This window comes from Colletotrichum godetiae (genome assembly GCF_030913485.1).
Source record: "Colletotrichum godetiae strain CBS 193.32 chromosome Unknown BDP55scaffold_5, whole genome shotgun sequence".
NCBI classification, from domain to species: domain Eukaryota; kingdom Fungi; phylum Ascomycota; class Sordariomycetes; order Glomerellales; family Glomerellaceae; genus Colletotrichum; species Colletotrichum godetiae.
The window spans coordinates 756,528-783,319 of record NW_026851253.1 but is presented as its reverse complement, the minus strand read 5'-3'; the positions used below and the strand labels follow the sequence as shown (position 1 = coordinate 783,319).

The following is a 26,792-nucleotide window of genomic DNA, read 5'->3' as shown; positions in this document are numbered from 1 at the left end:
AATGATTAAAGACAAGAGATTAAGCAAGGCGAAAAGGAGCCGCTAGGACTCGCCAGATGCCTGCAACAAAGTTCAAGGTCCCCGGTTGGTGCTGAATGATCACCGCTGAACCCCTCGCGTTCCAGTCCTTTCCTCTCAAAGTCTTCGGAAACTTTTTGGTGTTATGCAAACCGCATGCTGGAAGTTGTGGGTAGAGTGATCGTGAAAGCGTGCTTTGCGAGAAGCCTGGTCGACAAGCCGACCGGGCGTTGTCGAATATGCCGAAACTCATCATGGGTGTGCAGTTCCGTGGCTGCAGAGTACCTGCCCGAATGAGTTACCGGCCTGCGACGATTCTCGAATTTAAACACGGCCGCCGCCGAGGAGACCGCCACCGAGGCCACCGAGAAGGCCACCGAGGAGGGGTCCGAGAAGGCCAGTGACGAGGCTGAGGACGCCGCTGAGAGCGCCGAGGCCGGAGGTCAGGCCACCAAGGTCGGGGAGACCGCCAGTGGGAAGGCCTAGTCCGAAGCATCAGTTATTGTTCGAAGGTATTGGCACAGGTATTACTTACCGGGAAGGGAAGGAAGACCAGAGCCACTGATGAGAGGGGCGATTTGGGCCTGGATGGTGGCGATGATGGTCTGGATCTGCTGGAGCTGGGCCAGGCTGAGACCGCCGGGGAGGTTGGTGCCGATGGAGGTGGCATTGGCGACCTGGGCCTGGAGGGCACCGATCAAGGCCGTGAGCTGCTCAGCGCTGACAGCACCGGTGGGGATGGCGGGAGGGGAGACGCCGGGGATGGTGGGAATGGCAGGAAGGCCGGGGATGGCGCCGGCCCCGGGAACACCCTGGCCTTTCGGGATTGTTAATTGCAATGGTCCGATCTACAAGCTCTCGATTCACTTACGGATGTTACCAACAACGCTGAGCACACCCGCCAGGAGGCTGGTGAGAATTGAAACAACGTTGGCCGGGGTGATGGGAAGGTTAGGGAGGCCGGGGAGGCCAAGGTTGGTCAAGGCACCCAAGCCGGGAAGGGTCGGGAGGGCGATGGCACCGAGCTGGCGAGCCTCAATCTCGACGTTGCGCTTGGCGACGGCGTTGGTATTGTCAACGTTGGCAATGGCAACGGGGTTGGCGACGGCCAAGGCGAGGAGGGTGGTGAGGACGACAGCGGACTTCATTTTGATGGTAGGGTTTCCGAAGAAAAGGGGGATTGGTTTGAAGAGGAGTTGGTAGTAAGTGATCCGAAGACTTGAGAGTTAAGAGGGTTGGAGCGGCTGACTATCCTGTAGTGAAGGCGCGGTGTGATGATGAGAGAGAAGATATTACGACTTGGAAGGCGGACGACGAGGTCTTTTATAAAGAATATTAGCCGTTGATGAACTGAGGGATTATGGCAAGCTGTCTCTACATCGTCGTCGTCGTTGTCGTCGCAGAGGAGGAGTCAGTCTGCCTTCCGTCTTCGTCGACTGCCTCCAACTGGCCCACATCAGTGCCAAGGTCGCAAGGAATCCTCAAGGTGTTGTTCACGTTGATCCCCTGCTGAGCGTGACAGTCTCGTGAAGTTCCTGGCTACATTTCCCGCAGAGGCCCATCACAGGTTTCGCTTCGGAGCACGACGCCGAGTCAACCACGAAGAGGGACCCTTGGACGGGCACGAAAGGCTAGGCTCCTTGGCTCCTAGAGCCAAGGCGGTCCAGGGAGGGCGGGAAGTCTGAGGCCAAGCGTCTTTGACAGCTTCCTCCCGCCAGAGTCGACCAATCGCTGACCGTCGCTCCAGCCTGCGCGCTACTAGATCCGTCCTGTCATGTCTCTGATGGATAACTCAAATGTGAGACATATCCACCGGTGGGAGGATCGTGGCATCTTTCCTCCTTGCTTCCTTATTGGTGCCTCTCATCTGCGAACGGCTTGCGGGAATGAGTCCCACGGGGGTTCACAATTTCCGCCCAGGCCCGATCTCCGTCACGGAAAGGCGCGAATCCCCATATCCACTCATACCCTCCGATGAGACACATACAGGATATCTCGGCCGAAGGCCTGGTGACGTTTGCGGGGGGAATTGTCGTGATCAGAGTCAGCTCATTCTTCGCCCGCCGTTGCTCCCGCCGCCGATCACCGGTAGGGTCACATACCACACTACCTCTCGGATGATGTGATGTTACGGCGTGGCTCTTCAATATCCGGCAGCGTCGAGGAAGTTGCCCCCTCCCGAAACGATCGACAGGAGATGATCAATGGAGCCCGCTTGTCAGGATATCCTCTTTAACGAGACGAAGGCTTTTGAGCCTCTTTCTGCAATTGTCTCTCCGCCTGGTCTTTACTGCAACTTCTGCTTTCGTCCGCAGGACACAGAGGCGGATGCAATCGTAATGATTGTCGGAGAATTTGTTACGTAGGAGGCTGTGAGGTAAGAAAAACAATAAGTCTATTTTGTCTCAGCCTCCGAAAGCCTCTTAGCCTCAACTTGCCTCCTTTCCCGCTCTCCCTAACGGGAGCTTGCATTCCCGCCCAACCCCGTTTTAGCCGCCTAGACATAGGTAGGTAAGCGCCTCGAGCTGAAGTAAACTTGAGAACTGACAACCTATCTAGGGCAAGATTTGGTCTCACCAACACTTCTATCGAATCACGCTCCAGGCTTCCGCCATCCGACATGCTCAAGAATTCATCCTTGGCAAGAGGCGGTCGCGGGCCGACACGACGCATTTCTCACTCTGCCCGAGTCAACTGCATCGCTGTTGTGAACTCCTCCTCCTCCTCCTCCCGCCTCTCACGCCATAGCTCGCCATCTTAATGAGAGACATTGAGAACCGACTTGGGCCGCAATAGGGTGTCGTGGGGCTGAGTCGGTTGACTTGACTTGCCTGAGGTATTTCTCGAGCATATGTCGAATTCGCTCTTTGGAGGAGGGCTCCGCCTTTGTTGGCACCAAGCCATATCCAGCCCAGATGATTTAAATTGAGGGACATGAGGTACGGGCGGGCATCTGGGAGGCTGAATCAACCTTCCGTATCGGTCTGTTGCAAGCCACGTCCGAATCCTGCGAAGTTTTTGAGACGGATGGCTGTTCTTTTCAATTGTCTTTTACTCCAAAGTCAGCATTCAACATCATTTTGCGGCGAAGAAGGGATATTTGAGAGGAATGAAGGCTGAACTCGCACGTCATGTCAACACGTCACCAACAAAGGGAATTTTCCACAATCTGAGGACATTCGAAAGGAAGAGACATCTTGCTCATACGTAGGTGGAGGTAACAACCTCAACTCAACTTACCGTCAGGGAACATGTCTGGCTTGACAGCTGTAACGTCACCTCGGATGCTGTCACACGGCTGTCAAATCAGAGGTCACCAAGCGGTTACTGCATATCCATATCCATCTATCCCTGCCGCAATAACCGACAAATAATGTCTTTCCCTCTCCTTCGCAGCGACTATTATCCAAATTAAGCAAAGGCTGCTCTAGGCAGATGACAGTATGGCGGCGGCCGACTCGTGAAGCACCTGGTTTAGACATTGAATGCAGCGAGCGAAATATCAGCTTCTTCCTTCCAAGATAGCAAGTGTCTCCTGCCGTGCCTCCCAGACCGTTATTATCTCCTGTTCATGCAGCTGCGGGCTGGGCCTCCTTTCGGACCGCCGATCTTCGTTGCCGGCATCCGGGCTGGAAGGGCCCAGAGACATCCCGCCGACCTGGCCTGGGGAGCCTTTGACGGGGTTCGTGGGAAAGCGATTGCGAGCGGAGACTGCAGCAGATACAAGCTTCGTCCAACTGCCATCTCCGGGAATCCTTCGTCTGGTGCGGGCCATCCCTCCCTCTTCGTGGCGCCGCTGCTCCTGATCACGCCAGTCTTGGCCGCGTCCCGCATAGCCCAGCCGCTCCTCTTCCTCCTTGTCCTCCTCGCCAATTTCCATCGTCCGTCGTTGCCCGAGCTTGGAGTGTTTCTCCCGGAATTCCTCGTGTTGCTGCCGCACGTGGGTCCGTTTCTTGTCGCTGATGCGAAGTCTGCGATGAGCGCGGCCATATGCCTCGTGGTCGTTGTGCGCTACCCAGTGCTGGTTCATCTCCTCTCGTGCGAAGGGCGGCCCAGCCCCCTGTAAATCTGATGCTCCCGGATCGCAAAAGACTCGAGGAATCTTCCCTCGGGCTCCGGGATGCGGTCCCACAACTACCGAAACTTCTGGCCGACGATGGCGTTGGACCAAGAGAGGCACAGTGAGCCCTTTCTCGCCATTCCGGGAAGAGGACAGTCCATTCCTTGTTGTGATTGTTGAGCAAGAGCGGGGGTTCAAGGTGCCAGGCGTACGATTGGTTCGTGAACGACTGAAGAGATCATCTCGATCTGGAGGGGAAGGATGCCCAGCCTTACGTGACTCCCCAGGATGTCTTGCCGCAGTCACGAACATCTCATCCCTGGCGTCTCCTTTGCAGACATTTGGCTTCTGAGAATCCTTCTCAAGAGAGGGAAACATTGCGAACCTGGTATTATCTACAGGATGCAACAGAGCTTCCATCTCCTCAGCCAAAGGTCTTACAGGGTTGGAATTTCTCCTCTGGGAACAAGTCTCGCGGTCGAAGCTCCATCCAGTCATCAATCTCCCATAGACGGCATGTCGAACAATATCTCGGCGTGCGTCACAACCCGCCTCGGCGTGTCCAGTGTGATGAGATGATTCAGGCGTTCCGCTCTCTCGTACGATTCTGGGCAGCCGGCGAAGATTCGAAGGGGTCTTGAGTAGGAACCAGAGGGCCACATGACATCGTCGGGGCGTATAGCCAAAGAATATGTGCGACGACGCGGATATCCCTTCTCGCAAGGGCTGAAATATCCTCAAGCTGCCATCGGTCTTGTGATAGATGACGAACCTCGCCCTCTCGTTGATCCAAGCGTCTGTATATCTCCCTGCTCTCTGCCACCATACTGGTACTTGAATGAGATCGCCGCGTTTCACGAGCTCTTTCCCCCGATTCTCCCATACTCTTTTCCATTCATCACCCCATACGATCAGGTGTTCGTGACGATCCTCAACAGCCCATTTTGCACCCTTGGGTAACTCATTAGGGATCGCGAAGCGTCGGGGGCCTAATGTGGACGCTCTTAAGACCTCAACTTCCCCTCTGACTCCGTCGTACGTCACCGGGTCTAGAATACGATAATCATGTGTGTCGAGTAGCGAATGATCTTCTGTCGTTGGCTGCCCAGGTTGATCACGGGCAGGGTTGTGATAGTGGCTGAAGATACCGTCACGCACGGGTTCCGAATGGTGCTGCTCCATCTACGCTGCTTCCTAGTTGCTTATTGTTGGTGGTCTGCCAACTTCTACAGAAGACTTGGGGTGGTCCCTTAGCTAGAAATGCTCGCAAATAAAATGAAGAGATATCCTGCGTCTCTCTCCTGGGTCGGTGTGTTGCATCTTGCAATAAGACTCGACTGAATTGATGTGAAGCATCGGGATCTTTTGAACTAGAAATACAGCTCAATCTACCTGGGAAGCTGTGATCGAGGTTGACCACCGTTGTGTGAGGAGGTAAGTAAAGGGGTGGCAAAGACTTCGACCAACATCAATAGAATTTCCGAGAATCAACTGGATATTCTGACCTTTCTAACTTGAACTCAAGACAGTAATTGTATTCTTGCCCTAGCCGTTCGAAGTTGTAGAAGGAATTTTGACAGGGGGCGACCGGGAGAAGCACACTGCCGCTACAGCTTTGTATCTCGTAACTATCGGCCGCATCCTTAACAAGAATGAGTCCAATGACATATGAAAGAGGGCTTCTTCCAGTAGCTATAGCCAAGACAAAGAAGTAGTTGCTGTAATTCAAGTGATCATTTGGTTAAAAAGTCTCATTAAATAACCTTTGAGGTACCGTGGTACATAACAAAATTTATCACGTGGTCAAACTTATATTCTTTTCGAACGTCAGCTACAGAGGTTTTGGCAAAATGGGGTAAGCTTGAGATTTTCCTCAGCTCTGAGACGGAGAGCAAGATTTCAAAAGAGCCAAGTATCCAATTGTCAGAGTCGAGTTAAGTTGAATTATGTATTAGTCAGAAAGAACGTAAACATGCAACCGGCTCGCTTTGTTAAGTTATCAATAAAAGTCACGGTGCGTTGGTAAAAATGTCTGCCATTGTTTGCACTTCGCACAACAACTCGTCAGATCGTTAAGAGACAAAGATTCTCAATCTCTCTTATGTATGCCGGATTGAAAGATTTCGAATATCCTGTTTGAGGCCAAAGAAACAAGGGAGATATGCAAAACAACGGCTTTGCGTACTATCCTGAATAAAGAGGTTCAACAACTCTCATTGTGGCCCGTTGTCGTTGTTCTTTGATTGCGAGTGAGGCCAAGATTGTAACAGAGCTATATAGAAGTGTCCCGAACGAGACAGAACTCAGGGGCCGTACAAGTTAGAACTAAAGCAACTATTCACTTATATCACAAAAACTGACATAACATACAACACTACAGTAGTTGGGTGGACCAACTCTCTAGCATCGCCTTCGCCATCAGAGGCAAACCTCCAAAAAGAAGCAGCGGCAATGTGCTTCACCAAAACAATCTACACTTGCCAGCATGAGGAACGAAAACGCGTAACCTGCCGCAAAACATGGCGCCAGCGAGCGGGCTGGTGCTTCCGCCCGATCCTCCTCTTCTTCGTCGGCGACTCCCCCGACGAGCCCTGTAGCGACCTCCGCATCAACGACACCGTCTGGCCCAACGTGACCTGCCCAGAGTGCCGCACAGCCGAGGAGACCGGGATCGCCACCAAGGGCATGGTCAATAGTACGACGACGACAAACAAGTACCGCGAGAAGCTGACACCCGCGGCGATAGCGGCCTCGTGGCGACGTAAGGAGGAACAGGAGAAGAGGGACGAAAAGCAGCGGACGAATTACTGGTCGATACAGGAGAACTATCAGGAGGGGATTAGGAAGCGGGAAATGGAAGAGGCTGCTCGACTTCAGGGAGGCGGCGGTGTTGGAGATGCCGCTGGTAGGAACGAAGACTACGCTGATAAGCCTCTGCCCGCTCTTCCTACCTTTCCTGCTGCTTCAGTTGGTGATACTCGCGGAGACCCCGGATACCAGGATCCGCGGCTCCGTTCCAAGAACATGTTCCCCCCGTCAAAACCGCCGCCTTCACCTTCGCCTCCGTCTCCGCCTTCGCCTCCGCCTCCTCCACCAGCGCCCGAGAGTAAGTCTACTACCAAGCACAAGCGCAAGAAGAAGGAAGCTCTCGTCGTACCAGATAGGCGTATGCCCACCGTCACCAGCACCGGAAGCCCAATCAGCAAATTGTCTCAACGCTCACGTGAACACAAGCGCCGACACTCACAAGAACAATGGAGACGAGACTCACAAGAAAAAAAGAGAAGACGGGTAGAAGAACAACCAAGATGGAACTCTTACGAACAAACGAGCCAAACTTCAGAAGAGGGCGCATTTGAACGACCAACAAAGGAGAATTACTACGGTAGGGGCACGGCCTCAGCCGTACAAGCCACCAATGAGGCCATATTCTCCATGGGGGAAGCCGATGAGCCATCGACGATGAGACAGCCCGTCGCCGAGAGACAGAGACGGGACATGAAGCAACTGGCCAGCAGCTATCGAGAGGTGCGAGCCGCGCCGTGGCCCGAGGAGCCGATCATTCAACGACGTCCCACGCCTCCGCCCTCGCCGGAGCCGGAGAAGGCGCCAAAAAAGAGTGGCAAGCTCAGGAGTGTTTGGAAGCCGTTTGGTAACAAGGATCGCCGAGACGATGTGACCCATTAGGGGAGAGGCACCCGCCGCGAGGTTGTTTCTGACGCTCGTTCTGACGTTCAGTCCTTTGCGTGTTGTGACGCCCGTAAGGTGGAGAAAGGGGAATACCATTACTAAGTGCATGGCGCAAAGACACGAGATAGACGAGGAAGGATGAGAGATATGTGGTGAGTGAATGCTTCATGTTTGTTGAACTATGTATGTGTTTTGAGCGGTTTCCTTGTTAATTGACATGGACAAATAGAGGCTTCTTCCCCTTTCCCAAAAAATAAGAAGAACACGATAACCGAAAGCAAGCAACGCGCAAAAGGGGGTCCGAATAGGCAACTCCTTTCTGGCCATCAAGTATTGTAACTCGGCCGGTGACAGATCCAACAACCGACAATCTGTATACGCGTAAGCTCAAATTGGTATCTGATGAAAATACTCCGCCTGTGAAGTGATGGCGCCTGCCCGAATGCTTCCATGCCGTGGGGCCTTAATCCTTCAATATCTCTTCTGTTCGTCCGTAGCCTCCCTGTGATGGCTTCGCGACCCCCCTGATTTCTCTCATCTCTCTCAGTGGTAGGTAGGTAGGCGGAGTAGTAAGCGCTGGGCTAGCGCGTGTCATCTGGTTTCCGATAGGTGTGCGGGTTTGGTAGGATTTTCCATCGCAAGACCGAGTAAAGTGTTGTGTCGTCGGCTGGTCCGCGAAGAGTTTATTGAGCCTTTCCGTTCTTGGCGTCACCGTTTGCCTTGGAGGCTCTGAACTTGGCAATCTCCTTCTCGACGGCCTTGTCAACGCGGCCCTTGAGCTCCTGGCGGTACCCAAGCTTGAAAAGGAATTCAAGCCAAACAAAGAGGGGGGCCAGGAAGACAGCCTGAACCAGATTATCCAACAGAGCCGGCGCGCGTCCCTCGAAGGCGCCGTGTCCGATGAACTGGAAGATCCAGCAGGCAATGTGGATGCCGACGGCCGCCTGGTTCGTCAAGGTAGGGTTCTCAACCCTGAAGTGGTTGCCAGCGGCAGTGGCGGCCAAGCAAATGACGGCCAGCAGTGTGCCGGCCACAGGTTCGAGAAGAACATAAAGACCACCCCAAGTCAGGGCTGCCAGTGTCCCCAAGTTGAGATCTAGATTAGGGACGGTGAGCCAGCCAGGGAGTGGAATGAGAGTTCCTGTGTTGGTGGCCTGGGGAAGTCTGCATGAGCTCAGATGCAAAGACTCGAGTTACGTCTCATTGACTGCTTACAAGGCAAAATCCGGAAAACAAGATGATGGGCACACATGCCATGTGAATGCCGATGTTGACGGTATTATGGTGGTAGGCACCATACTGTGAGCTCATTAGCAACCTGACTGACGGCGTACTGCGGAAAGCCGGGCTGTTCACGAACAAAGGTCAAATGCTTTTCCAGGTCTAAAGACATGATGACGGTGAAAGAAGTGACGGATGGTGTTGAGACCTAAGCCAAGGGCGACGTGGTGAACTGAAAGCCGAGGTTTGTTACAGAATAGATGCACCAAGACGAGGCTGGCTGCAGGGTCGAGGCTCAGCCGCGGGCGGATCGGCAAGAGTTGGAACGTGAGCGGACAGGAGGGTTGATTGCCGTGCACTTTGGACCGGCCGTGTCGATCTCAGAAATTAGACAGCTCGTGGGTGCACTGTGGGCGACTGGGGAGAGAGCTGGTGATGTTGGCGACGTTGCGAATGATGGAAAATTAGGGAATGCCGTCGTGTTCCGGACAGGGTTGCAATGGTGTTCACATGTGTCCCACCCAAGCACGTCGAGTTACCTTGCCTTCCGCCGAACTTTTGCGGTGCAAGTACCCGTGGGGCCCGCTGAGAGCGCGTTTTTACTCTCCGGTTCGGGGAGTTCGTAGGGAGTACGCTGAATTTCCAGCAGCCCTGGAAGCGACAAGGGCCACCAAGGGCGTGCAACGGTGGCTTCTGACTGGAGATTTTGGGGGAACGAGTCCACTAAAAACTACTAAATGTGCATGCACCAAACATACGACAGACTTCCTCCACCCAATCTAACGTCGTGCATTTGTCGTGCGAGCGCGTCGGAGGCTGGGGAGGCTTTTAACCGACTCTTTTGATTAAGCTTGAAGGGCATCCAAGTGTCAAAAGGTTAGGCTGGCCACTTCTACAGCCTCCGTTGCATGGCTCAAATGACCCTAGGTTGGATCCGTGCCGCAAGCCCAAATTGCGACGCCATCTCCAAACTCATTAGGGCTGCCATATCCGCGGCCCGAATGGCGCCACTTGTCGCATCCTGCTGGCATCTGACAGTGCACTCTGCAGCATCGCAATCCCCGAATTGGGCTTGCCGCTCATTCTGTCAATTATTCAAGTCGCAACTTCCCGTCGATAGGTTCCCGGAACATCGCGCTTACCCCGGCTTCGGAGCTACGAGCTTTCCGCCATGGGGCCTTCCGCGCTAGCGTAATTCTTTAGCGCAACCGCGACAGGACGAGGTGTGCAAGGTGTGGTCGGTGAAAGGTGTGGCTTGCACTTCTGCCAAATCCACTTTTCCTGCCTGGGGCATATGTAAATGTGGCTGCCCGCAGGCCAAAAAATTCAGGAGCCACTTCTCGCCGCAACAAGGCCATCTCAGCCTCGTCGGGTTTATCTCAGTACAACCTCTCCGTTCACCACCCGTCGAGTCTCTACGCTGGCGGCGCATCTCCTATAGCGCATCACAGAGGAACCACCGGTCAAAGTTCCGATTCCTCGCGCTTCTCCTTCATTCCGTCCTTGTGTATTTTCTTTCTCCGAGGCGTTTCGCGCGTGGAACTCTCTAGCTTCACCTTGCTCGCGACTTCTGACCCTACTCACCGGTCAACAATTGGAAGCCGTGCATCGATTGCTTCCCCCCACGCTTCCAATCGTGTCACTGGATCCCGGACCGACTGAGACCACGTCGATACGAGCACTAGAATTAGTCGCATTTAATACGGGGAGCTTGTGTTGATAACGCGCCTACGCGTTGTTGGAGGTTGGACACGGGCAGCATCGCTGACGACGACACGACGACGATCCGCTTCTCTCCCCTGAGCACGTTACGCCGCAGAAACCGCCACGATGTTCTTCCTCTACAACATGGAGCGCAGGGTCACCCTGCATCCCTCCTACTTTGGCCGGAACATGCACGAGCTGGTGACGAGCAAGTTGCTGAAGGACGTGGAAGGCACCTGCGCAGGAAGCTACTACATCATTTCCATCATGGATACCTTCGATATTTCCGAGGGTCGCATTCTTCCGGGCAGTGGCCTGGCCGAGTTCACGGTGGGATACCGAGCCGTGGTTTGGCGACCCTTCAAGGGCGAGACGGTAATTGCTACAAATCTGCCTGGCTTTGTCGGGGAAGCGGCTTCTGACATGAACCCAGGTTGATGCTGTGGTCTACTCAGTCAACCACCAGGGATTTTTCGCCCAGGCGGGACCTCTGCGGTTATTCGTGTCGGCACATGTAGGTTCTCGCTTCCGCGCTGGCCAGGCAGTACCTTTTTCGTCGATAACTAACCGCTGCCGTTTCTTTACCAGCTGATCCCGTCCGAGATCAAGTGGGATCCCAATGCGACGCCGCCGCAGTTCACCAACAATGAAGATACCATCATTGAGCCGGGAACTCACGTGCGCGTAAAGGTGATTGGTACGCGCACAGAAGTCGGTGAGATGTGGGCGATTGGCAGCATCAAGGAGGACTATCTAGGGTATGTCAACATCTGCAGAACTATGATTGGGTATCACTTACAAACCCGTGCAAAAGCTGCCTCCAGGACTAAATGTCATCCCCGATGGGAAAGAGTAAGGAGACGGGCCACCACGAACAGCCACGCCCAGCGCGACCTATACAGACATCGGTCGGCGAGAGGTGGGTATTCGACACTCTATGCGAGTGTATCCTTGGCCGATCATGGCAACAAGTGTTGCTACCGCGCAGAGCAATCCTTTTGGACAAGGCCCGGACGAAATATCGAGAGAGTCGTCTTTGGGCCACAAACGAGACATCGCTACGCTGACCAATCTGCATCCGGGAAGCAAAAGATAGAGAAAAGTTTGGAGAGGGAATAAGAGGGCATACACATGCCTACATCGCACATCGCTGGCGCGTTTTTTGCGATCCGCAGCATCAGATCTGGGTTCCGTCTTGAAAGTTGTACAATAAGCTGTTGCTTTCCTACACTCAACGAAATGAAAAATAGTAAAGCTACGAGCATACACAATGTCGCCTAGGGCGGGTTCTGGCGCGGTCATTTAATCATGGCCACCAGTTGGAATTTCGAAAGTCTACATTTGTGACAAGATTTATGTCCTTTCTGAAGCTTTGGAGGTCTCAAGTTTGGACTAACTGCACTCTTACCTAGGTCCCATCTAGGCCCCTTACCTTACGTGACATGAGGTAAGGTACCTGACGATAGCAAGCACTTGAGGTCGCGGGAATTTGGCTAGCCCCACCCGGACGCCCATTTCCCCCACGTTTCCTTCCTAGCTCTGATAGACAAATGCCCCCAATCACAATTAACAAATTACCCCGCCGCCTGAATCTCTCCGTCTCGTGGGTCTTGCTCCTTTTTTTTTTTTTTTTTTTTTTTTTTGCCAGGCACAGTAACAAACCCGCTTTACCCTCCCGGCCCGCCTCTATCTAAAATCCGCGTGCATGCGTAGATGGGGCCCGCGGCCGGCTTTCCCCCCGAGGACCAGTAAACCATCCCCGCACCAGAGTGACCAGACCTACGCGTATCTGACATAAGGCGCGGGTGACACATTGGGGGGTTGGTTGGTTCACACATCATGATCCGATTCCGGTGCTTGGTTCACATCGTGACGCAAAAACAATAACGACATTGAAGAAAGGAAAAAGAGTGTCGTCTGACGTCGCACAAGAACCTGTTGTGACCGCCCTCTTTACCTTGAACAAATAATTGAATCTCTACTTCAACTAAGTACAATACACTTTTTTCCATACAAAGCAATGTCGGCGATGCAAGTGGCCAACAAGCTCCGGACGGCTTTTACCAAGGGCGCCGGCCCCAGCTTCGGGTTGTGGCAGATGATTCCCAGCGCCAATGTCTCGCGGGTGCTTGCTCGGAGTCCTGGCGTGGACTGGGTTTTGGTTGATTGTGAGCATGGGAATATTGATGGTGAGTATTGGATCTATCAGAACCGCTTGATTCTGGACCCGATGGTTACGATGAGAGCTGACTTTGTCTGTTCTCTTCCAGATGGCGCCATGCACGATGCCGTCCCTGCTATTGCGGCGGCTGGTGTATCTCCCATTGTGAGGTTGCCCGATATGCAGAGTTGGATGGTGAAGCGTAAGGACACACCCCTTTTCATTGATCGGTTCACACATTTGGAGGCAAACCAGAACTGACTCTTCTGTAGGGGCTTTGGACTGCGGCGCTCACGGGGTAAGCAAGTAGTCCATGCGAATCGGGAAGAACGTTTCATTTATATGGCGGTATCTTGGAGAGAGAGAGAGAGCTTGGCTGACGTTTGAACAGATTCTCGTGCCGCTGCTCCGGACCGCCCAGGAAGCAAAGGACCTGGTGCAGTCGGCCAAGTTCCCGCCATGGGGACGACGTGGGTTCGGGTCGCCTCTCGCTATGGAGCGCTTCAGCCCGGCGCCCAGCATGACGGAGTATCTGCAGCAGGCCAACGACAGTCTGTTGACGATTGTGCAGATTGAGACCAAGGAGGCTCTCGAGTCCATTGACGAAATCGCGGCGGTGGATGGTATCGACGCGCTCTTCATTGGACCCTTTGATCTTGGTTAGTACAGTCCACTCATCTAAGCCACTTCCTTGGCCTCTCCTCGTTAGACTTTGAACAACCTCAACTGACCAGCATCATAGGGAACAACATTGGCCACCCTGTAATTAACGGCGTCATCGAAAAGGAGTTGAGCGACGCTATTGAGCGCATCCTCGAGGCGACTCACAAGGCGGGTAAGAAGGCCGGCATCTTCTGCACGAGTGGCGAGCAATCCAAGTTTTTCGCGGATAAGGGATTCGACATGATTAGTGTGGCGACGGATTACACAGCATTGCAATACACAGTATCGGAGTCATTGAGTATAGCCAGGGGAGGGGCGAAGCCGGCCAAGGGTGGATCGTACTGAATGACGCCGTAGGAGATGCCTAGAGATTCTCGAGAGTAAAAGGGTATCGAATAGGGTAGGGGAGTAGGCTGTGCTGTGCTGCTTGGTTCACCGAACTCTTGGCTCGCCCGCTGGCTACCTCCTCCGAGCCAAGCAGCGCTGCGGCCGTTCTGGATGAGTCAAAAAAGATAATCTTGACAATTTCACTTTCCTCCCTCCACTTGATCCATCTTGGCTTCGATCTGATCTGGGTCGAATCGATGCATGAGCTTGACAGCTTTGCCCACGAGTTTGACATCTTCTTCAGGGGCCTCGGCTTTGCTAATGTGGATCTGGGGTAAAGGGGCACACGTCAACAGATGAGAAAGGTTGAAAGGCTCACTTTTGCGGGAAACTTTTGCGAAGGTGGATGTGCATCATCGGATGGCCTCCTCTATCCCACGCGGCAAGGGAAGAAGGATGAACTTACCACGGGCACGTCGAAATCGTAAAGGTCTCTCCATTTCTTGTTTTCTGGCTTCGTGATGACCACCTCCGTGTAAGCAAAGGGCCGGCGATCCCACACGTTGGAGAGTGCCGATTTGGCCCGCACACACAAGCCGCACTCATCGCGAGAGAAGAGGGTGATCCGACATGGTTGAACCTTTTGAAATAAACGTCGTGTTGGTGCAAACATGTTTATGAGTGCTGCAGATCAAATGGCAAGTCTACTGTGGATGTCTTGCGATTAACTTGTAATCTGACATTTATCCCACCAAAGTGTGTGGACGCAGTTTACACCCGAATTGAGAAAGGAAGGAGGCTCGAAAGCTGTGAAACAGCTTCGTTCTCGGTCAGCTGGGAAGATAAGATGGGGGAGAGAGAGAAAGGATGGGAATATCAAATATGATGACTGGCACCAGGGATCCGGGTAGGTTGGAGTTGGGTTTGAGCTGGAGGGGCGTACAATGTCTGTGGGCGTATTTGATATATGTCTGTGAGATTCAAAGTGAGATGATGTGACCTGCCAATGTCTGCAAGTTGCGAAGGTGTGGAGAGAAACGCCCGTTTGTGATCGTTTCGAAATAGTCCGATTGATTGAATGATTGGATCCGCCACGAGAAAAGCAAAGTTGCTGCTCGTCCCAGTCTGTCTTGTGATGATGAAATGGGCAAGAAAAGGTAAAAGTGTGGGCTGAAGATGCCTGGTCTTTTTTGGGTCGTAAGGTTGAAGTTTCCGACTGAACTTCCACCCCGGCCGAGTTGCAACTCTGAACCTGCAAGGACAAGGCCGGGTGTGACCTGCCACATCTTCGGTCGATTGTTGCCGAATAAGGTCTCATACGGACCTATTCTTTTGGAAGGCGGTGAAGACCTCAAAACAGCCGCACCCCACCCCTTGTTGCCCATCTCTAGCGAATCAGCAGGGAGATTTGCCGGAGCTTGTGCCCAACATGCATAATTTTGAGCCGCTAAATCACAGTGACGACCCCCTGGGAAATTCTGGAATCCTGGAGAACATAGCAACCCCTCCATCGACGACAACCACCCCTCACTCATCACTTCCACTTACGGGGGCTCTTTTCGACAATTTACATCCTGCCAGACCCGCCGCCTCTTTCATCCACACCAATTCTCAAACGTCACCCGTCGTCAACCCTGAATCTTGCTCATCCTTAACAATTTTTCTTTCCTTTCCTTCCACTCCAATTCCTTGGGGAATCATTGTGTGTCCGGCAAACTTCGATCGTATCTCACCTCAGCACGCGAAAACGGTAGCGAAAGCCAAGCAGCACAAGCTCATCCCGCCAGCCCATCATGGCAGAAAAGTGCGTCCACCAGGGCTGCGGCAAGCTCTACTCCGATGCAGAGGAGCCATGTGTCTACCACCCTGGTCCTCCCGTCTTCCATGAAGGCCAGAAAGGTACTCACTCCTAACCCCCCCATCACCGCACAAACTCTACACAAGTACTACGCCATATTCGATGGAGAACGCGTCCTTCCCGTTCCTGTCCCGTGCGGATGTCATGGGATTCCCCCTCTTTCGTCCAATTGCACCTCTCATATTCCTTGTTATGAGCCCCGTTCAACCGCAATCAATCGCATTGGAAACACTTCACACGAGACACCGCGGCTAACCTCGTTCACCGCTACCAAACAGGCTGGAAGTGCTGCAAGCCCCGTGTCCTCACCTTTGAGGAGTTCATGACCATCCCCCCCTGCACAACCGGCAAGCACTCCACAACCGACCTCCCCCCAAAGATCGAGCAGAAGCCCCAAGCGGACCCCGCGGACGCGCCCTCTTTCCTCGATAAGCTCGCATCGGCAGCGGAACCGGCACGCAAGCCCCTCTCTCAAGCCACAGCCGCTCCATCCCCTCCGCCTCCACCCCCGGAGTCCGAGTCCGACGACGCTTCCCTCGAGATCCCCGACGGGACCACCTGCCGTCGCAAGGCCTGTTCGGCTACCTACCGCAAGGCCTCCTCGCGCGATGGCGAGTCTTGCGTCCACCATCCCGGCGTCCCCATCTTCCACGAGGGCTCCAAAGGCTACAGCTGCTGCAAGCGCCGCGTCCTTGAGTTTGACCAGTTCATGAAGATTGAGGGTTGCAAGACAAAGAGTCGTCACCTGTTTATCGGGAGTGGCAAGAAGAAGAACGCCGCGGCAGCTGGCGGCGAGGAGAAGCTTGATACAGTTCGCACCGACTTCTACCAGACCCCTTCTACCGTCATCGCCTCCTTCTTCCTAAAGAAGATCGTCAAGGATTCGGCCAAGATCGAATTCAAGTCGCAGTCCATCGCTCTCGACCTGCCCACCTCAGACTCGCCGCCCAAGCGCTACACCACCGAGGTACCTCTGTTTGCGCCAATCGATACGGAAAAGTCCACCTTCAAGGTGCTTGGCACAAAACTTGAGGTGAACCTTGCCAAGGCCGGCGGTGAGTCGTGGCCTGTCCTGCGCAGTGACGACCGTCTCACTGGTGAGATATTACAAATCGGCAAGGCGGGGCGCTTGCAATAGTCCCAAGACACCACCACATGTACGGACTTACACTCTCGCGCACTCACGTTTCCCGGGAGAGCATTCATGCGGCCCATCGGAGTTAGATGGTTTACGATCCCAGGAGAAACGTCAGCCAAAAGAGATGATAAGATGACGCGAGAGAGAAGCGAATGAGGAAACACGTGTGTGAGACACGGGCAACCTCTAGACGCACAGGGGGAAAAAAGAGAAGATACAAGAGAAGGACACAAGATACCTCTAGATGGGTATGTGAGACACTCATGTGCCACCCAAGGATGCGGTAGCTGCTGTAATCCAAGAAATTAAAAAACCGTAAAACATGAAGAAAAAGTTCAAGACATGCTCCTTGGCTCTGGACCCCCACTTCTCCCAAGCTCTACGGCTCTACGGCTCTACGGCTCTTTCGTTTTTTGATGACGCCTCTGACTCAACCGGAATGTATGTTATCTTCTTAGCCCATCACCGTGCGGCGTGCTCAAAGGTCATGCTCTGAGAGGTCCGGAGGAGGACAAGGCCCTTGGGGGATCGACTCGAGCCGTGATCTGGTATGTGCCACGGCATGTGACCAAGGTCTTGGCAGACAAAACGTGATACGCGGCCTCCTCAGTTGACTCGGTGAAAATCCGTGTGCAATGGGTTCTTCTTTCCAAAGATCGGATAGAGATTTGGCCAGCCTCGCAAGAAAGCAGCCTCCAAGTTCCAGCAAGCCCTGCCACCCCTGAGCACGAGCACTGTTTGTCTCTCGTCCACGGATTCGTTCGTCCAACACTTGGAAATCCGAAACGTTCTCACCGTGTGTGCCACCTTGGGCCTTTTTTTTTTCTTTTTTTCTCTGCTTGAGATAACCATGGTAGAACTGCGCTTCAGGTTGAATGGTTTCTAAGAATACACATGCCTACCTACCTACGGATAAGAATCCGTGCACCTTCTGCGCTTTTGCGACATTGTCGCCAGCGGCGTCAACTAACGTATCTGTACCATTTGTTGAGATGATGACGGAAGTGATGATCCGTGGATAAAGTGTTCACGGCCTGGCTAACAGAACGTCGAACTACGTCTTGGCATTCGAACCGCTGTCCATTGCGTCTCGTTGGCGGTCAGAGTTTCTTCTACTCTTTTTCAAAAAAAAAAAAAAAAAAAAAAGTCAAAAAAAAAGTCCATGTTTGTGTCTAACTTGCACTGCCGCCTTCGTTGTACTTCTCTAGAATGCCGCGATTGCTCTGTGCCAAGCAGTCGGAAACGCTGCTAACGACTCGGGTCGCGCATGGGGGTGGTTCAGCAAAATACCTAACTAATTCACCAGAGACATCACTTTACTTAGTCTGGAAGATAAAGTTGGCGATCATCATGACGGGTTCCTCAAGTGCCGGTGGACGGTGTGTAGTGGCTGGTGACAGTGGTTTTTGCCTTGCCGCGCTTGTGTAGGTCGTCACGCTTGTAGTTGCCCGTGTGTAAATTGTGTGTAATGCTCTCAGTTGGCTTATCTGATTTTCTCAATCTACCTAGTACCCTAGCCAAGCTAGCCAGCTTCCTGTCCTTCCCCCCCTTGCGGAAGGTTTTCTCAACAGCTTTTTTTCTGTGAGGGCAAACCAAGAAAAGCCAAGATAATAAGGGGACGTGGGTACCCCCCTCCGATAAACCGCAAGTATGTGTGTGCATGTGAGAGAACAACACACACACACACACACACACACACCAAGGCAGTTCCCGGAGTCCCGATGCAGCTCTACCCGCAAACTAATACCGACGCTAGTGATAACACCCCTGGCACGACTGACATATCAGATAATCAGTCAGAACGAAAGAAAAGCCAGGGGGTGGGGAATTTTCGATGACTGTGAAATCAAAAAAAAAAAAAAAAAAAGTCTTGGCTTGTTGCGGCCTGATGCAATTGTACGAAAAACCACAGATTGATAAACCTTTTCCAAACTCCGAGCCCAGCTGCCTATGCAGCCAAAAACTTGCCAGGGATGATGGACGCAGGCACACGAGGCACGGATGGTGGTGCGCGCCGCACACACCGTCCGTACCTAGTGTCGAGTCAACCACCCCCCATAAACTGCATCACCCAAAACGCCAAGCCGGTGATGTGGATACAAGAGGCATGAAAACACGTAGATTGGGAATCAATGAAGAAAGAAAAAGAGGAAAAAGACGTATGCAGGGGAGGTCGAGTGCCGCCGCCACAAGAATGTGGAAAATATTGGAATCCATGGAACGCCTGCTGGTAAAAGAGAAAAGAATTGGTGCCCTCAACAAAGCGGACTCCGTCGCCCCCCGCTGGACCGGCGTCCGTTGATGGAAACGCCCTTCCACTGCCGCGTCAGGATCGGCTTCGTGCTCCGCTTGACTATTGCCACGAACTGGTCCGTCTTGGTAATACGGCCAAGACGGTGAAGTCGGCGCCCGCCCGGTAGTCAGGTGACAGTGGCTTTGCTCTCTAGCGCGGGAAGGGAGGACGTGTGCCAATGTGCCCGCCGGAGCTAGCAATAGACTCTACAGTCGTAGCTCTACGCCAGCCGCCGTGCCGCTCCATATATGGCAGGGATCACCCTGATAAGAGGCCGAAAAGGGATAAAGCCAGAATGGGTAGGACGCGGGCCAGTGGAGAATAAGGCTTCAGAAGGGCTGTGCCGTGACTGGGCGGTAACGGGCGTTGCTGGTCATAGTCGTCCAGATAGGTATGTGTATCTGTAAGCTGGAGAGTGCAGTGTAGGAGTGGTAGCGACCCGTTTCTGCAGGGACGCTGCTCGTTTGTGCCTGGTGTTATGACGTGGGGTGTAGCCGTAGGCGGCTGATCTGACGGGATCTAGACTTTTGTTTTTGACTTCGCCGCACCAATGCAAGGGTGGAGCCTGTCCGCTGCGGGATGCAACGGAACCGGCGCCCCTCGCCCTCAACCCGTGCTCTTAGTTGCCGGGTTAGGAGAAGGTGCTCTCTCGTCCGTGCCGTTGTAAATCAGCTGGAAGCCATCGCGGCGGCAGATGACAATGGGCTTGTCGTTGGAGCAGCGCCCGATGATTTCGCTATTGTTCGGCAAGTTGTAAGGCACTGCGTCCTTGAAGTGGATGATTGGGCCGCCGTCCATCGTGAGCCCGATAATCTCTGCTCCCTGAATACCGTCGTCCTCATCAGAAGACTCGGCTTGAATAGTGTTTCTGTATCTCGTGTTAGCGTCCATGTTTTCATCTTGGCGGGGGGAGGTTGGGTAGCAACCAATTTCCCGGGGTGGAAAGGTGCACGTACACTTGGCTCATGGGGAGCGTTCCGGCGTCGCTCATCTTCCTCTTTCTCGCTGACGCCTTCTTGACTCTTCGGACCATGCATGTGTGGAAGTAGTGGAACAAACCCGCGATAACCAAGACGGGTGTGCCGAGAGCCAGAGCCCATGGACTGTGATGTTACGTTAGCAAAAAGATGAGGCTTGCAAGTATGACAGGGAGGCTACACACGGGTTCTTGCGTTGTCTCAGCTGGTGGACAAGGGCCAGAATGACTCCGCATACTGCGATGAGAGATCCGACCTGAATCATGGTGAAAGTTGACCAGTACAGCGACATGAGGTCCTCGCCGTCACAGAATTGCAATGCCATCAAGGTGAAAACCTCCATGATGACCGTAGCTAACGAGACGCAAACGCATCCCAGATTGAACCAGATGCAACGCTTGATGGCTTTTTTCCGTTTTGCGTCCGTCTCGGGGAGTTCGCTCACAGCGTCCAATGTCCTGAACAGTTGGTCAGTGAGACTGTTTGAGAAGAAATGACCGTGAGACGCAACGGTTTTTGCGGGGGAACTCACCGTGTATAATTCCATGCTGCCAGGAATAGGATGAACAGATTGAAAACGAATAAAAGCCAGTACATGACATCGAATTGCCATCTATCCAAGTGAGATGCGAATCTGGCGTAGTGCTCACACCGCACAGGGTCGTAAGGCGTAAAGTCTTCTTCGTTGGCTGCCATCGTGACTGTTATGTGTTGGTTTAGTTGTTGTGTTGTTGTAGAAGATGCGTTCACGTCTTCTTTTGAAAATCGTCTGGTGCTCCGGATGACAGAGCGTTGATGATATTGGCACTTGACAGATGGTGATGCAAGAGGCTCTGCTTCTTTATAGGTAAAGAGGCTCGTTTTGTAAAGTCACCGATCTGCAGGGTTATGATGAGTCGGTGCGGACTTGTCCAGGCTTGCGTGTGCGAACAGGGAGGCGCTTTCAGTCAGGCTCTGATGGCGGGCAGGGGTCGTCGTGGTCCTAAGTCTGCCGAGGGGCACCCCGGTGTGTTCGTTCAGAGTGCAGACTATGAGGTGAGGGGTGTATTCTGTGCGGTGGAGGTCTATACCAAAGCTCCTATGGCTTGTCAAGCAGAAAAGTGAGATTAGCTCAGATTGAGATGGCAGAATGGCTCGTCACTGCCAGGAGACTACTGCAGTTCTGCAGTCAACTAGAGGCCGTTCGCTCCACTCGGTCTTACACCAATATGTGGATCCAAGGCCAAGGTCAAACTCATCTTGTCACCAATGATGCACCGATGCTGAGTCGAGAAGGGAGGTAGGCCAGGAATAGTGCTTGAAACAAGACGATAGTGACAGCGTCGTCGACATGGCTGGTTGGTGATCCGCATGTGGATGGCGATGCTGTCTGGGCGATGTCTGGGCAGTCTCTTGGCAAGATGCGCGGGATAGGACGTAGATTGCCGATCTGTGGGCGGGCCTTTGGTGACGGCGCATGTGCATTTGGATTGGTCGGCCGCCGCATTATTCTCCGGACTAGGGGGGGCTTAGCAACGACGTCCAGACTTTGCAACTCAGTTGCACAGATATTCCATGGTTCACTCAGCTCCAACTGACGAGCTTCCCTTGTCCAACAATCAATTCTTTCCCCCATCCAATGCCCGCTCCGACGCCGTCAGTGGGAGGCCACCCCGCGTGCCCGCAGTGCCCGCAGTGCCCGCACGTCTCATCAACGAACCCTCAGCTCGACATGTGTTCCTTAACTCATTCCCTCCATCAGCTCAACTCTGTCAAGCATCATTCCCTTCAGACCAAGATACTCCTTTAGCGAGTCCCACTCAATACCGCCTTCCTCGCCGTGTCGCCATTGCTCTCTGTAACCCCAGGCGCACGCAATGTCATCCATTCCCGCACGCTCTTCTTCACGTAGCCAGCGCTGGTGCAACGGAATACCGGGCGCCCAAGTGACTCGTCGCATATGATCATTGACAGTGGTTTTAGCAACCATGCCAATTGTCGCCGTGAACCCCAAATAAGCCAGGATGGCGGCGAAGGCGAATTTTGTGGCCGTCACGGGCTCCATTGTGTTCTGGAATGCCGAGAGATTGGAGGCAAGAGTGTAGACTCCAAAGGGTGCCACTGCCACGGCCGAGACGGGCAGAAGCGCCTTCCGCAGAAGCTTTTGGCGGTAGAATGCTTGTGTTGCGTAGCAGGCCTCAACGATGCCAATCGCAGCGTCCAGATTCTTGGCATCGATGGCGGCCCCCAGAGCTGTTTCGGCCACACTTGCTTCTATTGCCTTGTCTGCTCTATTTGGGTTCTGCTGAACATAGGAGATTGCACCCTCGACCGCCTTTGGTTTGGGCTTTGACGCATACAATTCGAAAACATGGGGAAGTGTCTCGGGCCTGCCAAGCCTAGCTTGGATGTTTACGTATAAGTCCAAGACCTGGGGACCAATGGAAACGGTGGGGTGGGCGATAATTTCGTATGCTGACTCGGAGATTGTGTCGACTGTATCCTTGACAGAAACTGACGGGATCGACGCGCTACCAGATTTAGCTGCAGTCGAGTTCGAGTCCAGGGATAACAGATTGGAAGCGGTCGATGCTGTGAGTGTCGAGGCCGGACGATTCTCCGACCTGGATAGATAGGGTTGAATCGCATTTGCGGCGCCTTGGCACGTTTTCAAGGCTGCAATGACGAGCTGTGGAGTGGGAATTCCGTCCGTAGAGAGGAAGTGCTTTCTGCTCTGCTGAACCACGGCCGCCAGCTTGCTCAGATCAGGGAGTTCCTTGGACGACGGACTGGCCGTTGCGGGCCTCTCGTGACCATCTTTTTTGGAAGCCGAAGCAGATACCGTGCTCGCCAGGCGACTTTTCTCAAAACCCCGTCTCAATGTGGTATTCTCGTAGAGCTTGGCAGATCGGAGAGGGACGATCGAAGGGACGTTTGGCTTGGCGGTATGTTGCAGTCGAGTCTGTTGACCGGCGCGTGATAAACCCACGCATGATTGACAAACGAATCGAGGCTGGCGAGCCGCTGGCCGGACGAAGGCGGTCCGTATCATCTTCGTGGCGGGGAGGATAGGGCGCGAGGTCGGATCTTGGGGGAGGAGGAGGGTGAGGAGCGTACGCGTCTTCGGCGAGTGAGGATTGGACGATCTGAGGCAGACAAAGAACGATCGGGCGTGAAGTCGTAGATTGGCCTCTCTGGGCTGCAGCAGTAGGGTGAACAGCGAAGCAGTCGAAGTAGGTGATCCGTTTCGTAGCGAGGCAAGCCAAGAGAATCAAGCAAAAGGGGGCGGTCGGGCGGGTGAGGCAGAAGCCGCGGCGGACAAGCAACCGGGAGAGGCCGTCTTGGGGCTTGGTACTGGTCGAGGAGAGAAGGCCGACAAAGAATCCCGGGTGATGTTGGGCGCTGGTACCGTGGGACGGTGGGATGAAGCAAAAATGGAGGACAGGAAGGACTCTCGGAGCTCTGGACGCGACGGAGGTTCCGGGGGAAGCTGGGAGCTCCTGCAAAATTTCCACCTTGAGCCCCATACCCCCCAATAGCACGTCGTCTAATTACCCGCACCTGCCCCCCTAGCCTTACAGGCGATCATTCACGCGGCAGGGAGGCTCTCGCAGCTCGGGACAACGCGCCGCGCCAATGGAATCGGCAGGCACCCCTCCTCGGCGGGGTCGTCTTGGGGCAAGTACAGAAGAGTACAGCGCCCAGCCAATACTTGAAGGTGCACTGAAGAAACGTGGCCGGCAGCAGCCACAGCCGTCCACTGGCGTTGCATGTCGAGTGTTCTGAGAGTCTGCGCACCTCTCTAGCGCGAACTGCTACGCTGCCACCTCACTCACACCGTCTGCTGTGAGTTTCTCAACACCAGTTCTTCCAAGACGTTAAAGCTGTAGATCTTTATTGTAGCTCTGCATAAGACAGAATTCAACATCTCTAGCAGTCACTTGGTCTTTTGGGTCCATTCCGATTTATTCCGCAAGGTGTCTTGGCTTGCGTGAGTGCTCACACCCAGGATCACGTGCGCCACATCGCATGCTTACGTACTTCCCAGCCACGGGTACGTGAAGAGACATGTGAGGCTGATGGGCCTAGGAGCTACTTGCGCTGCAGTGTCGTCTGCACGGTAGCTGGAAGTACTTCGGACCAGGCAAGCGCCTCAGCCCACTGGGACTGCAACGGTTGCACTGCCAGCGCCTAACAGCACGCCGCCTTTGAGCGAACGACCAAGATACTGCCCGAAGATGACGAAACACCACGCGGCTGAAAAGCGACCCCAGAGTACCATCATCCCATCGACCCTTGAAGACACTCTGATCGAACCCCTCGAGAGCCTCGATTTCCTTCTGCTATTGAAACAGCACCCTGTCGCTCGATTCTACCGTATCTGAACGACATCCCTCGCCCACCGTCGAAGCCGTTGACTCCGTCCTATCAAGCCCGACCTGCATGAACCTCCGCCCAATTCCGGCCGACGACCTAACCACCATCGACCACCTCTCCATCGGCGAAGGTCAACCACAACAACAATCATTCACATCGAGATTGAAAGCGGAAATACATAAAATACACAGGAGCAAGCTTCATCATGCCTCCTCCACCTCCGCCGCCACCGCCGATGCCTGCGATGGGCGGTCCTCCCCCGCCCCCTCCGCCGCCAGGAGGTCCTCCTGGAGCTGGCAATCTGCCTGCGAGACCCCCAGGAGGTAGAGTACGTGTTTAGAGCTCAGAACGAGAAGTGGTTGTCTTGTCGCAGCATCATACTGATTTGGGTTACAGGGCGCTCTCCTCTCCGATATCACAAAAGGCAAGGCTCTCAAGAAAGCCGTTACGAACGACAGATCCGCGCCGGTCGTTGGCGGTTCGTCTGGCGGCGGTACCTCCGGAGGACCGCCTCCAGGAGGTGCACCACCTGTCCCTAGCTTTGGCGGTGCTCCTAAACCTCCCGGCGGCCTCGCCCCTCCAGTGCCCGGAAATCGAGCTAGAAGCAACAGCGACCAGAGCGGGCGAGAAAGCGCGCCTGCACCGCCCTCGCAGGCGGCACCACAACTAGGGGGACTCTTTGCGGGAGGTATGCCGAAGCTGCGGAAGACTCGTGGCGCCGTTGATACTGGTGCTTCTATGGACTCGTCGTATCTGTCGGATCCCGAGAGCAACGTTCGGTCGTCTTCTGCGCCGAAGCCACCAACGTTCGGAGCACCAAAACCTCCTGGCGGTGCGGCGCCGGCCCCACCGGGAAGGCCGCCTCTACCACCTCCTAACGCCGCGCCGGCCCTACCACCATCCATTGCCAACTTGCGCAAGACACCCAGCGACCTACCCAGGCCAGGCTCGTCAGCATCGATGAAGGGGCCTCCACCTCCTATTGGCAAGAAGCCGCCGCCACTACCAGCATCCCGGAAGCCCTCTACTACGCCCAACCACCCTCCTCCGTTACCTGGATCACCTGCTCCAGGAGCACCCCCTCCACCACCTCCATCGTCTGCGCCAGCACTTCCGTCCGCACCCCCCTCAGCGCCGCCACCACCCCCTGCTGCTGCTGCTCCCAGAGCTCCAGCACCATCGCCTCCGTCGAGGTCCCCAGCGCCTCCACCTCCTCTACCGGCCTCAAACGGACCTTCGCCGCTGGCAATGCAAGCCGCCTTACGAGCAGCTGGGCAAGCATCTCCAAGTGCTGCTCCCCCGCCTCCCCCATCAGCGGCTCCCTCGCCCCCCGCCTCTGCACCTCCCCCACCAGCAGCACCCTCTACGAGGGCCCGTGCTGGTTCTGGTCTGCGATCTTCTATGCTAGATCCAAGCGCCTTCACTCTTGCTCCCAATGGTGCAAAAAGCCCAAGCCCTACTCGAACGAACACGATGAGCAGTCTTAATGTCGGCGGTGGGGGTCAACGATACATCGTACAAGATCCTCGATGGAAGTTCCAGGATGATGCTATGTTACCAAAGCCAAGGGACTTTGTAGGCGGTCCCAGACGATACAGAGCTGGCAGAGGCAGCAGTGTCCCTCTCGATCTGAGCGCCCTGTAAGAACCGGACTAGACACGGACTATTCCGCAGCCTGATCGGCATCAAGCTCTATCAAAGTTTGAGTCTAGAGTGACGGACGGCCTCGGGCAATCTACATGAATCAAACGATCCGCACTACTATGGTTCCCGGTGGAAACGCGCCCCTTGTTGCTACGTACAAGTCTTCCGGATGAGAGCCCAAATGAAAGACGGAGACGAATGCTATTTCGACGCCTTCTGCCGGTGAGCTATTGTTAGTCACCAAGTTGAGGATATTCTAGAGGATTCGGACTCCGTGAGATCCTGACACAACGGGACAAGCATTCGCAATACATCCTGAAGGCGTTGTCGTATCGGGACTTCTTGGCCCCGTTGCCTTGGCGAAACGATCGACTGAGACAAATCTAGATCTCTCGGATGTACTCGTCTTGGGAATCTCTTGGTACTCTTGGTACTCTTGGTACTCTTGGTACTCTTGGTTCCAAGAACCATGGTTGCTTTTCGAATGCTTAGACTCAACATCCTCTCCTTCCGACGGAACGGGGGGTTTCTACAGATTCTCTTACAGGGTCGTCAGGGACTTTGAAGGGGGGAACAGGCTTGGCATGCAAGCAAGCATTCAACAGCAATCTGAAGAGGAAAGGGGCCAGGGCATCACGTCATTCAGGAGAGGCATCACGCTAGCGAGAAACTCGGTCTTTCT

General features: G+C 54.2%; 10 protein-coding genes across 10 annotated transcripts; 5 read left to right on the top strand and 5 right to left on the bottom strand.

Moving 5' to 3' along the window:
* Positions 1–428: 428 nt before the first annotated feature.
* Positions 429–1,591, bottom strand: BDP55DRAFT_310406 (uncharacterized protein). Its single transcript, XM_060566676.1, has 3 exons — positions 1,397–1,591; positions 890–1,338; positions 429–835 (listed from the first exon to the last, which is right to left on the bottom strand). The coding sequence occupies exons 2-3, from the start codon at positions 1,164–1,166 to the stop codon at positions 546–548; spliced, it is 567 nt and encodes a 188-aa protein (XP_060434531.1). The 5' UTR covers positions 1,167–1,338; positions 1,397–1,591; the 3' UTR covers positions 429–545.
* Positions 1,592–3,520: 1,929 nt separating this feature from the next.
* BDP55DRAFT_627528 (uncharacterized protein) lies at positions 3,521–5,260 on the bottom strand (the record flags this gene model as incomplete). The annotated part of the gene is made up of 1 exon (XM_060571770.1): positions 3,521–5,260. The coding sequence occupies one exon, from the start codon at positions 5,258–5,260 to the stop codon at positions 3,521–3,523; it is 1,740 nt and encodes a 579-aa protein (XP_060434530.1).
* A 1,235-nt stretch (positions 5,261–6,495) lies between these two features.
* On the top strand, positions 6,496–7,765 carry BDP55DRAFT_753716 (uncharacterized protein; the record flags this gene model as incomplete). Its single annotated transcript, XM_060580697.1, has 1 exon — positions 6,496–7,765. Exon 1 carries the CDS (start codon positions 6,530–6,532, stop codon positions 7,763–7,765), a length of 1,236 nt encoding a protein of 411 aa, XP_060434529.1. The 5' UTR covers positions 6,496–6,529.
* Positions 7,766–8,451: 686 nt separating this feature from the next.
* BDP55DRAFT_724427 (uncharacterized protein) lies at positions 8,452–9,161 on the bottom strand (the record flags this gene model as incomplete). Its single annotated transcript, XM_060578889.1, has 3 exons — positions 8,452–8,922; positions 8,984–9,067; positions 9,129–9,161. 3 exons carry the CDS (start codon positions 9,159–9,161, stop codon positions 8,452–8,454), a joined length of 588 nt encoding a protein of 195 aa, XP_060434528.1.
* A 1,658-nt stretch (positions 9,162–10,819) lies between these two features.
* On the top strand, positions 10,820–11,523 carry BDP55DRAFT_724426 (RNA polymerase Rpb7-like domain-containing protein; the record flags this gene model as incomplete). Its single annotated transcript, XM_060578888.1, has 4 exons — positions 10,820–11,068; positions 11,127–11,207; positions 11,282–11,451; positions 11,508–11,523. The coding sequence occupies 4 exons, from the start codon at positions 10,820–10,822 to the stop codon at positions 11,521–11,523; spliced, it is 516 nt and encodes a 171-aa protein (XP_060434527.1).
* Positions 11,524–12,624: 1,101 nt separating this feature from the next.
* BDP55DRAFT_310165 (HpcH/HpaI aldolase/citrate lyase family protein) lies at positions 12,625–13,872 on the top strand. Its single transcript, XM_060566674.1, has 5 exons — positions 12,625–12,882; positions 12,964–13,056; positions 13,127–13,152; positions 13,246–13,513; positions 13,597–13,872. The coding sequence occupies exons 1-5, from the start codon at positions 12,714–12,716 to the stop codon at positions 13,860–13,862; spliced, it is 822 nt and encodes a 273-aa protein (XP_060434526.1). The 5' UTR covers positions 12,625–12,713; the 3' UTR covers positions 13,863–13,872.
* Positions 13,873–15,637: 1,765 nt separating this feature from the next.
* BDP55DRAFT_543540 (CORD and CS domain-containing protein) lies at positions 15,638–16,840 on the top strand (the record flags this gene model as incomplete). Its single annotated transcript, XM_060568415.1, has 2 exons — positions 15,638–15,743; positions 15,981–16,840. 2 exons carry the CDS (start codon positions 15,638–15,640, stop codon positions 16,838–16,840), a joined length of 966 nt encoding a protein of 321 aa, XP_060434525.1.
* A 2,899-nt stretch (positions 16,841–19,739) lies between these two features.
* BDP55DRAFT_627522 (uncharacterized protein) lies at positions 19,740–20,806 on the bottom strand (the record flags this gene model as incomplete). Its single annotated transcript, XM_060571769.1, has 4 exons — positions 19,740–20,001; positions 20,090–20,236; positions 20,296–20,568; positions 20,643–20,806. The coding sequence occupies 4 exons, from the start codon at positions 20,804–20,806 to the stop codon at positions 19,740–19,742; spliced, it is 846 nt and encodes a 281-aa protein (XP_060434524.1).
* Positions 20,807–21,830: 1,024 nt separating this feature from the next.
* On the bottom strand, positions 21,831–22,874 carry BDP55DRAFT_522396 (uncharacterized protein; the record flags this gene model as incomplete). The annotated part of the gene is made up of 1 exon (XM_060567785.1): positions 21,831–22,874. A coding segment is annotated over one exon (1,044 nt), but the record flags the coding sequence as incomplete, so codon positions are not given.
* A 1,384-nt stretch (positions 22,875–24,258) lies between these two features.
* BDP55DRAFT_711441 (uncharacterized protein) lies at positions 24,259–26,549 on the top strand. The gene is made up of 2 exons (XM_060578183.1): positions 24,259–24,794; positions 24,863–26,549. Exons 1-2 carry the CDS (start codon positions 24,672–24,674, stop codon positions 26,108–26,110), a joined length of 1,371 nt encoding a protein of 456 aa, XP_060434522.1. The 5' UTR covers positions 24,259–24,671; the 3' UTR covers positions 26,111–26,549.
* The last annotated feature ends 243 nt before the right edge of the window (positions 26,550–26,792 follow it).

Coding starts and splice junctions, on each gene's coding strand:
- BDP55DRAFT_310406 (XM_060566676.1), bottom strand. CDS start 1,166: ATGAAGTCCGCTGTCGTCCTCACCACCCTCCTCGCCTTGGCCGTCGCC. Junction 836..889: donor CAGCGTTGTTGGTAACATCC/GTAAGTGAATCG, acceptor CAATCCCGAAAG/GCCAGGGTGTTCCCGGGGCC.
- BDP55DRAFT_310165 (XM_060566674.1), top strand. CDS start 12,714: ATGTCGGCGATGCAAGTGGCCAACAAGCTCCGGACGGCTTTTACCAAG. Junction 12,883..12,963: donor TGAGCATGGGAATATTGATG/GTGAGTATTGGA, acceptor GTTCTCTTCCAG/ATGGCGCCATGCACGATGCC. Junction 13,057..13,126: donor GCAGAGTTGGATGGTGAAGC/GTAAGGACACAC, acceptor ACTCTTCTGTAG/GGGCTTTGGACTGCGGCGCT.
- BDP55DRAFT_711441 (XM_060578183.1), top strand. CDS start 24,672: ATGCCTCCTCCACCTCCGCCGCCACCGCCGATGCCTGCGATGGGCGGT. Junction 24,795..24,862: donor CGAGACCCCCAGGAGGTAGA/GTACGTGTTTAG, acceptor TTTGGGTTACAG/GGCGCTCTCCTCTCCGATAT.